Source organism: Pseudopodoces humilis, chromosome 10 (genome assembly GCF_049639895.1).
Source record: "Pseudopodoces humilis isolate 2021_Gansu_Grassland_sample_001 chromosome 10, ASM4963989v1, whole genome shotgun sequence".
NCBI classification, from domain to species: Eukaryota; Metazoa; Chordata; class Aves; order Passeriformes; family Paridae; genus Pseudopodoces; species Pseudopodoces humilis.
In genome coordinates this window covers 14,665,360-14,680,186 of record NC_142209.1, presented here as the reverse complement: position 1 = coordinate 14,680,186, position 14,827 = coordinate 14,665,360, and the positions used below count along the sequence as shown (strand labels likewise).

Genomic DNA, 14,827 nt, shown 5'->3' with positions numbered 1-14,827 from the left:
CTTACATTTTTCATGGATTTATTATGATTTCTTCCACACTTTAACTTCCCTTCAGCTTGTTGACATCTCTGATCTGCACCAGATAGAAATAAGTCTTGCTGCCTGGTTTGCAATAAATTTTTAAACTAGTTGACAGATGTAAAGCAGTCAAATGGTGGCCCTTTTCTAGACTTTATCAGAAGAGCTGAAAATATGTAACGTAATGTATTTTATCTTAAGTGGTGTCCCCTTCCTGGGACCTGGGGAGAGAAACCTAAGCAATGGTCCTGTAGACACTGTCTGACTGGTCTTAGGTGTGTTTATGACATTATTGACTTTAAGGGGAGAATTGATTTGTTTCATAGTGTTTACACAATTTATGCTGCAAATTGATCTATGATTTGGTTAGTTAAATATTGTCTTTTTTTTTAGATCTCTTTAGTGAATAACTTCCTGAAATATGGTCTAAATGAACTGAAACTCTGCTTCCGAGTAAGACTTACCAGATACCTCTATGAAGAATATCTTAAGTAAGTAATACCTTGTCTGCTGTTTTTAAAAGTTGATTCAAGTCATTTTAAGTACATAGTAAGAAGAACTTGCAGTTGAGAGTGAGTGGCTTATCCAGGTTGTATATGCCATAGATACAAGGACAGTAAAGTTGGCTTAACTGGGGGGACAAATGCACTGTACTGCTTCTATGATTGGGTCAGATTCCAGAGTTCTTCAGGTGCCTTCATATTGTGAAGGCTGAATTGGATGCATAAGCTTGAGTAGCTCCTGTCCTTCTGCGCTAACTTTTGGTTGTTGTGCTGTGTGTGTAAGAGTTTTCTAAGTGCAGTAGCAGCATGAGCCTAAGCTTCAGCTCAGACGTCCTAGAAGATGTCTAAATGCCTAAACAATCAGGTAGAAGCACAGGCTATGTGGATTCCATACAGTAATTTAATGTTTGCACTACTTAGCGTGTCAGTTGTATAAAGCAAGGGCGTTCAGTTATTTCAGGTCCCAAGTAATAATTTCTTTTTCTTAGTACAATTGTACTTAGCAATTTTTTTTTGTTTCAGAGCTTATACATACTACAAAATGGGAAATCTGGACAACAGAATAGCTAATCCAGATCAACTCCTTACACAGGATGTAGAAAAATTCTGTAATAGTGTAGTGGACCTGTACTCAAACCTTAGCAAGGTAAGTCTTTAAAGAGGGAACTTTGAGTAGTTGCTGTAAACATTTAGAATGGGGGTGTCAGCTCACAACAATTATGTGTGTTTGTATGTGGATTGATTGGAGTATGGTACTAAAAAAAATTGTTTATGATGCTATATTGTTTCACAGTCTTTCTGGTTTTCATGATCAAAGCACTATTTTGCATGTAGTTATAATCTGTATTACATTTTCTTTAAAAGAATATATGGCATTCGTTTGCAGGTGAACAGTGATGACTTTGCTCTCTCAGGTGGATAGTTTTCAGAAGAAAAGCAATGGCTAGCTCTCAGTTACACACAAATATTATTTTGTCTAGGGAAGTGTGGTTGAATAAGCTTTTCCCTGTTTCTGGTGTGAATTTTAAGGTGATTGAGAATAGTGTTGACATTCTTAGACTAAATTTTTTTAATGCTATGTGTTTCATACAAGCTGAGTATAAGTAAATTACAAGTTACTTTGTTCAAAAATTTCTGACTACAAAACCTGTTGTTCAGCTGAGTAGCTTAGCGAGGAGGTTATAGAAGTTCAGAATGTTCCTCCTATCAGGTACATGCCCAAGTATATGGCATTATCTTTTCATTCAGTATTATAATTGCTTCAGTTAAACTATTATGGGTTCTAGTCCACCTTTAATAAGTGAGCAGAATGTCATTACAGACCTAAAGTAGCAAAGTACTCTTTTTAGATGGTATGTATTTATTTGAAGATAATGATGTTTCTTTGTTCAATTCTTGAGCCAGTGTTTTCAGGAAAAGGTCATGTGCCTGAGATTCCTTTTGTCTTTGCTTTTAGATGGTATAATAGTGTAGCCAGTATTTTAGTACATAGCTGTAACTGTTCTTGGGGTGGTACATGGCTTCTGGACTGTTTTATATTAGTTTTGTGTTTGTGTTCTAAGGCTTTTTTTGTATGCTTCTCTTACAGCCCTTCTTGGATATAGTTTTGTACATCTTCAAGCTAACAAGTGCAATAGGAGCGCAGGTAAATTGAGTGGGTTTTTTAAAACTATAAACACATTTTCACATCTTTGGTTATAGCCTTGTACCTGTTTGGAATCTGAAGAAAACTCTAGGTGGTAGTTGTGGATTCCTACATTTTAAGTATAATGTAGGAATATATAATATATATATATATAGAATACATACATACATACACATATATATGTATAACACATAATAGATATTCATTTGCACATAATGTTTTACATGCTTTAGCGCCCTCTATTTTGATCCAGGCAAAATAAAAACCAGTATTTGCAGGCATTTAATCAAGAATTTGAATGACCAAGAAAGTTTTTTATTTTCTTCTAGTACTTATTTGGAAATCCTATTTACTACAACACCCTTTTGACTGCTTATGTCTTGCATGAATTCCACTTAAGGGTGAAAATAAGTTTTCTGTTTCTGTGCAGCCTCTGTGAAGGGGAACCATTTCTTGCATTGAGCTGTAAGACTCAATAAGCTGAATAATTGCAGAATTAATTCTTCAAATTAGTGAAATGATGCATTATCAAAAATGTGCAGGAGTTGAGAAGGAGTAGCTGTGGGTCACATCGTGTAAATTTTGTTAGACAGACTTGCAGTAAGGCTTAACTAAACCTTGGTACTTTCATCTCAGATGTTTTTGTTCTGCTCTCTGTAGTAATTATGTGCAGTTTATGCCATTCCACACTTCATGGTATTTTATCATCTGTCCTTCATCTATGGAAACTTAGGATTCAGGACTGCTTGAGAGACCCAGGAAATAGGTATAGATAAAAGTGGACAATGGGATTGAGACATTGACTGCTGTGTGACAGTTTAGCAAATGTAAAGAAAATGAAGTAGGCAGAAAGGAGGGAGAAGAAATGAGAGGATACAAGTAAATCATTAATGAAATAAGCTAGGACAGTAGGGGACAGGTCACACTGGGTGTTGATAAACACCTGAATAGAAAGCTGGGGTGGGAAGGGCATCTGGGGACAGAGAATTAGTAAAATTAGTAAAGCAGTATCTACAACACCAAACAAGGTGATGTGATGGGAATTGCCAAGATAATTGAGTTGGCAACATAGGCACATAGGAGGCGAGAACTAAGGGATTTTGGATACAGATACTGTCATTTGAGACCACCTAAGCTTTATTCTTTTTTGATATTCACAGGGTCCAGCTAGCATGATGGCATACTTGATTATTTCAGGGTTTTTCCTTACACGTTTAAGGAGACCAATTGGCAAGATGACTATTATAGAGCAAAAGTATGAAGGGGAGTACAGATATGTCAACTCACGGCTCATTACAAACAGGTATACACTTGCTTGGATGCTAAGATATAAGTGACAATACTGTGGGATAAATGGACATTGTGTGTTAAACTTGGGAAGTGTGATGCTATCAGGTCTGAGCCAAGAGTTTGCATCTTTTATATGCTGTAATTTGTATGTGCATTATATTCCACAGTCAAGGCTAAATGGGGTCTATGTTCTACTGTTGCGAAAAAGGACAAACCCTTACTTCATATAGTAACTGTAAATGCTGTATTCCAATATTTTATGGCTGCTTTTTTTCAAAGACTCTTTAACAAAATCAAGTTGGGGTTTCTTTTTTCTTTTTAGTGAGGAAATTGCTTTTTATAATGGAAACTTGAGAGAAAAACAGACTATTCACAAGACTTTCCGTAAGCTGGTAAGCCTCTTTTATCTTTTAAAACATTTTAAGTGAAAATTAATTCTATTGTGATGATTCTTGATGTGTTCATATAAACTGACTCATAGTGGCTTGGTGTTTTTGCTGCTACGTTCATTAAATTAAAATATTAGTTGGTAGGCTATAAGAAGAGCAGAAATTTCTGTTAGAATGGCCTTTCTCTTGCCTCTCTTCCTCCTTGTCACCCACCCCAATTATTGTTCTCACTGTTTAGCTTCATGCGTAGTTGTTTTAATCACAAGTGCAAATCTTTGCCACCAGAAACTCTTGTGCCGTGCTTACCACACTTAGAGGCATTTAATGTATCTGAGGTACTGAAAAATAACTGTTTGGAAACAAATGTCTAATAAAAGATAGTAAAACAGTTACTGGTGGAGTTTGAACTTTTTTCTTCTGTAACTTACCAGGTGGAACACTTGCATAATTTCATCCTGTTCCGGTTCTCTATGGGTTTCATTGATACTATCATTGCCAAATGTAAGTGTATGTCAAGTGCTTATGGATTTCTATAAATAACTGTCTTGGTTCTAGAAGACAGGTGTCTGTTAGGGAGAGCAGGAGCCTCCCTTGGGATGAAAGAATGTAGACCCCCTCCCTCCGAATTATTATAAATTTGAAATCAAGGGGCTTTCAGGCAGAGATCTGGGGATAGGAATAACAGTTCTTTACTAGTATAACCAGGCAAACAAACAAACAATAACTACAGAAATAACAAGAAAACAGAACCAGGGACCCCGGGACAGCCTTCTCGGCTGAGACGGGATGGAGGAGAGGCTTTGTTTTCACAAACCCCCTCGGGCAGTCAGTCCCGGTGCTCCTGCAGGGCTCCGAGGTACAGTCGGCTGGAACAGCAGGAATGAGCTGAGATCCTGGGCTGGTGGATGAAGTGTATCAGCAGCTCCGCGGCGGTGCCTGGCACTGCCACACGTCCCGGCAGGACAGGGGGTGCGAGGCCGCCAACAAAGAGGGGAGAAGGAGAAGAAGCAGCAGCTCCGTCTGGGTGATGGCGAAATTCCCTTCTCTCCACCGCAGCAGCTCCGCGACCCAGCACACGAACGTCCTTCCCCGAAGCCGAAGAAAAGCCAGCTAAAAAACTGTTCCCACCCTCCTTTTCTGCCCCCTTCTCCCCACCCTGGGCCCGGCTACTCTTTGTCCGTTGTGAGCACCCCTAAGTACCGGTAGTTAGGTTGTCCCAGCACATAATGGGTAAAAATTCCCCGGGCAGACCAGAAGGACAAAACAAAAAAAAAAAGGACACTTAACCCTCAACAATAACAAAACAAACTTTTTACATAAGAAATGTCTTTTTTCTTACTGTTTCAATTAATGTGTAGCTTAATATTTATTCTTAAACTTCAGACCTTGCCACTGTGGTTGGCTACCTGGTTGTTAGTCGTCCATTTTTGAACCTGTCTGATCCTCGTCATCAGAATAGCACTCACGCAGAACTTTTGGAGGTAAATAGACCAGAATTAAAACAACCTCTAGATTTAAAATTTTGTTAGTCCGCATCAAGAAACTCTTCTATTTTAGGATTACTACCAAAGTGGAAGAATGCTACTGAGAATGTCTCAAGCTTTGGGCAGAATAGTCCTAGCAGGCCGTGAAATGACAAGATTGGCTGGGTAAGCTTAATAGTAAGAATCTTTCTTATCTCAATTTCAGAAACTGATTGTAAAATTAAAATAAGCTTCTGTGCTTTGTTCCCTGGAGTGTGCTAAAAATGCAGAAATTAGAAACACTTTATGCTGAAAACACATCTGAAGATGTGCTAATTGTGTCCACTAGGAATTTCACATCTAGATAGTACTTGCATGCAGTTTGAATGTTTAGTTGAAACCTTGTTAAATGCTCTTAAATCAATTATGTATTGATTATTTGCCAAACTTATTTTTATATTGTAAGAAGTAATATTTGTCTATTACAGAAAAAGGAAAAGAAGCTTGTAAATATGGTGCACATTAGACAACCTGGTGCAACTCTAAATATGCTTCTGTGCCAGGTTGAATAACTTTGTCATGTTAACAGTTTGACAGAGTGCTCATTAGACCTTCTATGGATTTTTTTTTCTTTTTTTAAGTTTCACAGCTCGAATTACGGAGCTAATGCAGGTTCTGAAGGACTTGAACAGTGGCAAATATCAACGTACTATGATATCACAAGAAAAAGGTAGATGTGATATAATATGCAATATGTTCATCTCTGCATAGCATTCCTGTCACTAATACCTTTTTCTTTATTTAAGATGGAGATAAAAAGCAACCTTTGTCTTTGATTCCTGGATCTGGAGAAATTATCAACAGTGATAACCTTATCAAGTATGTTCGCAAGGTTTCCACAAGTTCAGTACTTAAAAATATTTTCAATGTAGACTTTTTTAAGTCTTTCTCTCTATGACCATTAATAGAGGTCTGAATACCCGTTACTACAATTTGCAATTCCTGTTGTACTTTATTTACTGATAACTCCACCTCACACCCACTCAGCATTTCATCTGTAAGTCAGTCCTTATCCTCTCATGTTAGCAGAAGACATAATCTGCTCTCTGGACTTGGGCTTTTTGGTAACATTCCTACTGTCCTTTAGAATATGACTTCTCAGACTATCTTGTTTCCTCTTAGAAATATGTTAGTTAAGGATTGTTTTCCATAATATAATACAGCTGTAAAATCAGGGGCAAATCCATATTAATTTTCAAAGTACTTGCTTGTAATTCTGCATGCTTAGAGATTTTGTTGATGTACTTGTGATCAATTCCTTCATTCTTTGCAGTCTGAGGAATGTAGCACTGACATAATATTACTACTTAAAGGCATAAAATACAGCCAGTTAAAAGATCAGATAATCTAAATTTGGACAGTGTGGAAAGCAGATAGGGAAGTGGAGGGGAAAGCAAGGAAGGAAGGGGGAAAAGAGATGATATAGCTATTTTTTTCATTTAAAAAAAAGGCAAGGGGGAGGTGAGCAGAGAAGTCATTCATTGCGTGTTGTGGAGTTAGTGAGATACTCTTCACTACTAGGTTTAAAATGCCATGCATCCTTAAATGTAGGTTTATATTCACAAGATGTTTTGGAGACCAAAGGCTTAGAAGTATTCAAAAAACAAATACAGGGGATAAAACCAAACCTGTAGGTGTAGATGTTTAAAATTTAGGGTACCTTTTTGGTTCAAGAACTTCCTTAGCTGTTCATAGTTGGAAACTGGAAGTATTTCTACTGCTGAAGTATTTCCCAGTGCCTTAAATTTCTCAAGTAAACATGCTGTATTAGCTTCTTTTAGGCAACTGTTGTTTTTTCTTTTTTAACTTTGCAACGCATGTAGGTTTGATCATGTTCCATTGGTGACACCTAATGGAGATGTTTTGATTCAAGACCTTAACTTTGAGGTAAGTTTTTTAGTATCATAGGAAACAATATTAATATAAAATTTTCAAGGGAAGATGGTAGCTTCAAAGGTCATCCTGTTTGTAAGAAAAGGGAAAACAAATCATCATGTTAGTTTAAAAAAAAGGGCAATAAGCTGTTTTACTCAAAAAAGTTTTTATTGGTATAAGTGCATTTTCTTCCAGCTGCACTTGGTGCTAAACCAGTTGGGGAAAAAAACCTAAATTTTGCTGGAAATTGCTCATTGTGATGTTAGAAAATTGTGTACAAGCACGTGATGATACCAGATTGTCTTTTTGGTTGTAGAAGCTTTCAGCAATGCATCCTCACTACCAATTTTTGTGTTGGCTTTGCGATTTTAGGTTCGATCTGGTGCAAATGTGCTGATTTGTGGACCAAATGGGTGTGGGAAGAGCTCCCTGTTCCGTGTTCTTGGTGAGGTAAGGGAACTTTATAAAACAAACAGGGGAGAATGCAAAGCATGGTTGTAATTGGACATTTTAGTCAAGTTTTAATCTTTTTCCTTTTGCAGTTGTGGCCTTTGTTTGGTGGGCGTTTAACAAAACCTGTAAGAGGAAAGTTGTTCTATGTTCCTCAGGTGAGACCAAGTACTTTACTCAACAGTAAAGTTCTCTTTCTTTGTTTCTTATGTTTAGAAATATCTGACATATATTTTTTTGCTCTAATTGTATCTCAGAGACCGTACATGACTCTTGGAACGCTCAGAGATCAAGTTATATATCCAGATACTTTGGAAGATCAGAAGAAGAAAGGGATTTCTGACCAGGTAATGATAATTAGTTCATTAACCCTTTGTCTTGCTCAGGATGAGTAATGCTGCCAGTTCAGAAATACTGCAATTGCTAAGAAAAGCACTGCATTTAATAGGATTTTAATACTTATCAGGGTTGATAGTGTTATAGTATAATCCTTTATAGCTTTTTTTCAGCCACTTGTCTTCTAAGTTCATGTAAGCTTTGTCATTCCTGTTTCCATAACAGGTCCTGAAGGAGTACTTGGATAATGTCCAACTGGGTCAAATCTTGGAACGTGAAGGAGGCTGGGATAGTGTTCAGGACTGGATGGATGTACTCAGCGGGGGAGAAAAGCAGAGAATGGCAGTATGTCTCAAAAACATAAATGCTTAACAAATGCAGAACATAAATAAAAAATAAAATCTTAACTGTAAGCTATTTCTATTTATTAAATTAAATATTTGTATTTGACATGGAAGAAACCCCCAAATGTGAAATACCTGAATACTGAGAAAACAACTGAAAATAGTGGGGTTTGTGCTCAAAATTTAAAAGGAAATACTGGCTTTTAAACATTCTTTCACCATGTAAACAGAACTTCTAAAATTGTCTTGAATAAAAGGTATAATGTGCAACTTTTGGATTTTCAGGTTTCAGTGGGTGCCAACTTAATTCCCTTTCCATAGTAGATTTTTGGACACTAATTCTTAATTTTTCTAACACTGCACCATTTCTGGTAGTTCTGTATCCACAGTATGTTTTGTTTTTTTTTTGGCTTGCATTCCAGATGGCAAGGCTGTTCTATCATAAGCCCCAGTTTGCAATTCTGGATGAGTGCACCAGTGCTGTTAGTGTGGATGTAGAAGGCTACATTTACAGCCACTGCCGAAAGGTGAGCTCTTTGTTTCTGTAATTATCTCTCTGTACATTAACAAGAAACCTAAAATGGTATAAGGTTCATTCTTCCTTATCCTTACTGCAGAAAAATTTTAAAAAAATTGAAAAAAAGCTTAGGGAAGCATACAACTTTATGCACACTAGAATTCAGTAATCATTTTGTAGTCCTAGGATAATTTAGATGTACATGTAGTCTCTGTGATATACAGAGACCTCTTAACTAACTGCTAAGTAACCTTACTTTTCCAGCTAGAGTTAGAATGTCAGGTTAGGACCAAATAATCTATAATTATAGAATGTTTTCTTATTTAAAAGGCTTCTTTTGGCCAGGCTGGAAGTTAAGATTTCCATCTGTTTTGAGATACAAAAAGCCAAGCACTCTAGGAAAATAAGATGATGCTAAATACAGCTTTGTGTTTCCTAGTCCTCTTAAACTCACCATTTCAGAATCTCTGTAGTGCCATGTGAAAGCAATTTTGAATTTAGGATGTGAATTTACTTTCACACCCTAGTCTGGGAGAGGAAGGGCTTGAAATGACGTTAGTTATTGAGTAGCAGTATTCCAGAATGATAATGGAGTAGAGCTGTGCATCCACTGAAATATGTGTTTGAAATTAGAGGAGCCCTCTGTAGTAGTGAATGGACATTAGGTGAGGACTCTGCAGGAGAAGGATCATTATTTCATGAACTGATTTTACCACAGTGGTATCAATACCTAGGTTTTAAAGTCTATTTTCCATGTACTTCTTATTCTATTAATTTGAATATTCATTTGTGCTTGCCAAATGACTGATGCATGTTACTGAAAAATAGAATTCCTGGCTAGGCTGTCCTTGCAGAAAGAAAAAATGTTACCTCGCTTTATCATCAGTCATTTTGTCCTTGCTGCTACTGTTGGGATGAATAGTTGACCAAGTTGAAAGGAAACAAAGGAATTCACTAATTCACTTCAAATTGTCACTCTAAGTTTGTCATTCATTCCATCCTTTGTGGGTTTGGGTTTTTTTTTTGTTGTTAAAATTCCTTTATTCACCAGCTTTATTGTTTCACCAGCCTCCTGCCTTGCCTTTTTTACTCAGTTAATTCTATGTTTGACAAATCTTTAGGAGCAAAAGAATGGTGAAATCAGTTAAAAACGATAAATCCCTCCTGATTGTTTTCCCCCACCCCTGCAAAATCTTGTAATAAAAGCTATATATATATGTATATATATGTGTATATATATAGTGTTAACAGTAGTCTGGAAGTTTGTGGTTATGAATTTAAGATCTTCATCTGATACAATATTGAAAAATAAATAATACCTAACCCATGAGAAGAATTAACTGTTTTGTGGGTATTTGTGTCATATAGGTTGGCATCACTCTCTTCACTGTTTCCCACAGGAAGTCACTCTGGAAACATCATGATGTATGTAATCTTTGCTTTATTAAGAATATTTGTGGGTTTTGTTGACTGACTCTATGAAATTGACTTGGTGATTCAACGTGTTATCATTTTATATCCTAATAGGTCATGTTCTGTTTGGGTTTCTATAAGGTTTTACTCTTCATTAGTCCATTTTACTCTTTGAAATATTCCTATGCTTTTAGTTATGAAAGAGTGCTATCCAAAAATTTTATATGTATCTATAAAATATGAGAGGCTTGTTAGATGCTCAAGTCTTCCTTCTTAGACTCAAAAAAATCCTTGAACTAGAATTCAGTAAACGGTATGGATTTTTTTGATTTCATTATATTGAATACATTTATGCTTTAAAAGAAAAGGTCTCTAAGATTACTTTTTATTGCAAACTAAGATTTTACTTTTACTACTTTTAATTTTTATGCAGACAGACTGTACATGTGCATAAAAATACTGAGTTAATACACAAGGATGAATCTGTGCCCTAAGTATATTGTCACAAAACCCAAGAGAACAGTGTTAAGTCTAGATATGGCTGTTAGCAGACTAATGTATGATGTGCAAAAACATAGTTTAGCATTTTTACAGAGGCAGGTGAATTTAATGACGTGTGAGGTGGGAGCAGCTTACCCTCTGAGTTTAAGATTTTGCTAAAACTTTTAAAATGTTTTTTAAAGATTTTTAAAAGTACTTCAAAATATAATTTATTTAGGTCTTTATAGAGCTGGTTATTTTTAGGGGTTAATAACATATGCTGTTTTTTTTCAGTTCTACTTGCATATGGATGGCCGAGGAAACTATGAGTTCAAGAAAATAACCGAAGACACAGTTGAATTTGGATCTTAAAGTCATGAACTGAACTACTAGAGACTGATGATTACAGGAAGTGTGTAGAATGTCTGACAATGTACCATAAAATTACTCAGCTTGTTAAGCATTTACTATTATGTAGGATATTGCTAATTGTGTATATGTTGGTTTAATTATTGATATGTACTAAGAATGTCCTTATTCTTGTGGTTTAAAAACCTGCCTAAATTAAATTGGGCTTAAATTAGTGTAACCTGATTCATCCTGGGATGCAAACCATTTGAAATCGGCTGATTTGACTTTTGTAGACCTTCTTTCCCTTCAGTGAAAAGCCCTGTTAAAATTAGGGTTGCTACCTCTCTTGTTCCTGCAAAGCAGTCTTGGATTTTTGCTCTGTTCTATGCATGTTTCAGAGAGATCTCGCATGATGCAGGACATTGTCCCGTCTTCAGATCTGTGCCCTGTTAAATGAAAGAGCCTTTTCCTTGTCCAAGCCTTGTCATGTAGCCAATGTGCCCTTGCTGAAAAAGGATGAACTGAAACTAAAAGACAAAACTAATTCCTTCTGGTGTTTAAAAAAAAACCAAGATTGTTCTTTGCTGGGATTTGGATTAGTCTTTAACATCTGTATGTCCATGCAGTCCTTTCTGCAGTTCAGCTCCCATTCTCTCCCAATTTAGCAAAAGCTTTGTGCATCCTCCAGCCCAACCGTCCTTTTGCTATCAGAGAAATATTGTGGTAATGAGTTGAGAGGAGGTTGAGGGAGGAAAGGACTGGCCCACTAGAAAAAGCAGGAGGGAAAGTGATGATCCTTGTATCAAGCAAGCTTGTGAATATTTTTAGCTCTGAAGAAATGAATGACTCCCACAAGGAGAAACAGAGAAAAGAATGTGGGTCCAGTCATTCCTCAAATCAGTAGAGGTTATAATGGGCCCAGAAATGTTAATCTGTGAAATAGCAGACAGTTGTCCTGTGTTCAGTCCTGTAATACAGCAGTTACTTTTTCCAAGTTCCTCCTTTTCTCCGTCTTCAAAAAAAATCTGATGATTTTATGGTTTTAGCTATCCTTCAGCTCTGAACTTGAAAGCAAGTAATAATGGTACTCTCAGTTTGGCCTTCTAGGCTGTGAAGTCTGGAACAATGCTTTCATTCTTCATGTTTATTCTCTTATTGTCATAATGTTTCTTTATTTCTGATACAAATTATTTACCAGTGATTCTCTGTGTTTTGTAAGGATCTCCAGTCCTTGCTGGTGTTTTTGTTCCAGCTTCCAAATCCCCTCAAAGGAACCAAACTCTTACAATAGTTTACTGTAATTGTTTTATCCATATAAGTGATTACTGTAGTTGTTGTTTGACTTTGACAAACATAAATCCAGCAAGGTATTTTTTGTGATCAGGGAATAGGAAGGTATAATTCAAACTGAATTGCTGTTTAGGCTTTAAAACAAAAAAATTACACTACCTGTTGTACAGTGAAGGTCTAGTAGCTTTTTATTGTTCCATATAAGATATAATAGAGGAATGCACTACATGAAGGCATGCATAAAATATGCAATACATCTGTACTTTGTGCATCTTTTATCGAGGGTTTAGATTTTAAAAAGCCCCTACTTTTTATAAAATGAATATGTACTTGGATGCACTGCTGTTTGTTAATTTTTACCCAGTTTAATTAGTAATTTTCTTTCATGTTGAAATTGCTACCTGTTAATATTTTTCCTTTTATCATCATTCTTGCCCCTATCTGTCAGTATTCTTTCAAAATACTCGAATGCAAACAGCTTTTGTGGTACAAGAATCTAGTGATCACAGTAGAATCAGAGTATATTGCATCAATGAAGATCATAAAAGCTTCTCTCTGAAGTACAACACATTCAAGAGAATAAGGTACCAGAATAATTTTTGTACTTGTTTTACAGGAAGGCAGATAGGTGTCTGATTTCACTAATCTCTTGTTTCTGTCCATTCAGATTCTCACATCAGCCATAGCATAGCAGGTAGCAGCATGCTGTGTGTGAGGTTGTAGTCTTTTTCAAAGTGTAACCATGGAAATAGGGATGCCAGATAGGTTGTTGTGTGGGAAGGTTTTTGGTTTGGGGTTTTATTTTTGTGGAAGTTCTCAGCACAAATGCAACTTCTTCTCTTGGAAGGTTTATTTTAGGAGCCTTTTAGAGAAACGAAGATAAAATGAATCTCTAAACTGAGAAAGTTGCTGTGATCTTTGTGATTAGGGCAGTCTTTTGCAGTGGAGTAGTGAACTTGAGATACTTTAATGTATTTTTAATGCTAACAAGCAAAACCATACACAGCACACTTCCTTTGCCCCCAGCAGCCAATCCCAATTGTACTTTACAATTTTACTGGTTGTAACAGAATTTTGTGTAATCCTGTATTTATTTTTAAAACTAACAACAAGCAAACAAAAAAATCCATCTCCAAAACCAAGGAGGAATCGGTTTGACTTTAGGTGCCATGAAGTTTGTTGAAACTGAGGATGCTGGTATCTCCTTAGGGCCAGGACTTGTTTCTAAATATACTGGAAGGAAAGAAAAATATTCTTCTGGGCTTGATTGTAAGGGAAGCTTATAAAGAAAATATAAAAAAGAATGATATTTTAGAATTATATTATTAAAAGGCCTTACATCAAAGTGTTTGAGATAGACTCGATCTAATGATGAGAGATTGTAAAAAAATCTAATGAAAATGATCGAAGTCTCAGTTCTGTTGCAGAATTGCTCTGTGATACTGTATTTAAGTTGTGTTTCTTTAATAGCAGAAGTTGGAAATTCATGAAATGGAATTCTGAACTATCATAGTAGACAACATACTGATTAATACTTTCAGTCTCAAATTGTTGGTGCTTTGAAGATGGTACTGGAAATAGTCAGATGGCTGCATTTCAACGGTGGGAAACATTCCTGTGTGTAAATACTGTAAAGTGTTTTGGAGGGGGGAAATGGCGCTATGTAAATGTAAGACATTAAGTGCCTCTGAAATAATAATAATAAAAAATCTAAAGATAAAATATATCTAGGCTTTTCATGTTTCTTAATGATGTGATCAGAAATTCTGTAATATAGTGAACACATATCTACAAATATCAAGTTATTCAATGAGGCGAATGTCTTCTGTTCAGCTTTGAAATCTGTGGTGCAGTCTGAAATTTGCCCTGGAATCAGCCAGGTGATGCCATCTGGTTTAGGCTTAACCAAGTATATGAGCTCAGTTCTTGAAGACATGTACTAAGAGCAATGGGATTATCGATGCATTAATCTGCTTTAAATCTATGCTGAGATAGGCTCAATTGGCTGTATTAGCCTGGTGCTAATAACACACGAGCCATTGACCTAAGAACTGGACTCGATGATCTTTGTGGGTCCCTTCCGACTCAGAATATTCTGTGATCCTGGCCTCTCTCTTCTTTGACTCCTGGCCGCTTCTTTTCCCTTTGTTGATTTTAGAAGTGCCTGAATAAGATTAACATAATAGCAGTATGTAATTATTTTGAGTGCTCCTTCATCTTTGTACTTTGAGGATAATAAGTTAATCTTTTTTCACCTTTTTTTTATTTTTAATTGTTTTCCTTTGTTGTGGTAGACATACCAGCTATTATGATACTTGAAACACTGTAGTGTAAAAGTGCAGCCAAGATATGCTTGAATGAACTGATTTTTAAGTGATCAGCGTTTTCTATTGCTAACTAGTA

General features: G+C 36.2%; 1 protein-coding gene across 1 annotated transcript in view; it reads left to right on the top strand.

Moving 5' to 3' along the window:
- ABCD3 (ATP binding cassette subfamily D member 3) overlaps nt 1-14,150 on the top strand; it is a 29,158-nt gene extending 15,008 nt beyond the window's left edge. The window contains exons 6-23 of the mRNA XM_014250887.2: nt 412-509; nt 1,044-1,167; nt 2,110-2,166; nt 3,327-3,469; nt 3,779-3,848; nt 4,277-4,346; nt 5,229-5,326; nt 5,403-5,494; nt 5,950-6,038; nt 6,115-6,187; nt 7,192-7,255; nt 7,616-7,693; nt 7,786-7,851; nt 7,951-8,040; nt 8,255-8,374; nt 8,796-8,900; nt 10,259-10,315; nt 11,078-14,150. Coding sequence (XP_014106362.1) covers nt 412-509; nt 1,044-1,167; nt 2,110-2,166; nt 3,327-3,469; nt 3,779-3,848; nt 4,277-4,346; nt 5,229-5,326; nt 5,403-5,494; nt 5,950-6,038; nt 6,115-6,187; nt 7,192-7,255; nt 7,616-7,693; nt 7,786-7,851; nt 7,951-8,040; nt 8,255-8,374; nt 8,796-8,900; nt 10,259-10,315; nt 11,078-11,155 — 1,572 coding nt within the window. The 3' untranslated portion in view covers nt 11,156-14,150. The remainder of the gene's footprint in view (nt 1-411; nt 510-1,043; nt 1,168-2,109; nt 2,167-3,326; nt 3,470-3,778; nt 3,849-4,276; nt 4,347-5,228; nt 5,327-5,402; nt 5,495-5,949; nt 6,039-6,114; nt 6,188-7,191; nt 7,256-7,615; nt 7,694-7,785; nt 7,852-7,950; nt 8,041-8,254; nt 8,375-8,795; nt 8,901-10,258; nt 10,316-11,077) is intronic.
- The last annotated feature ends 677 nt before the right edge of the window (nt 14,151-14,827 follow it).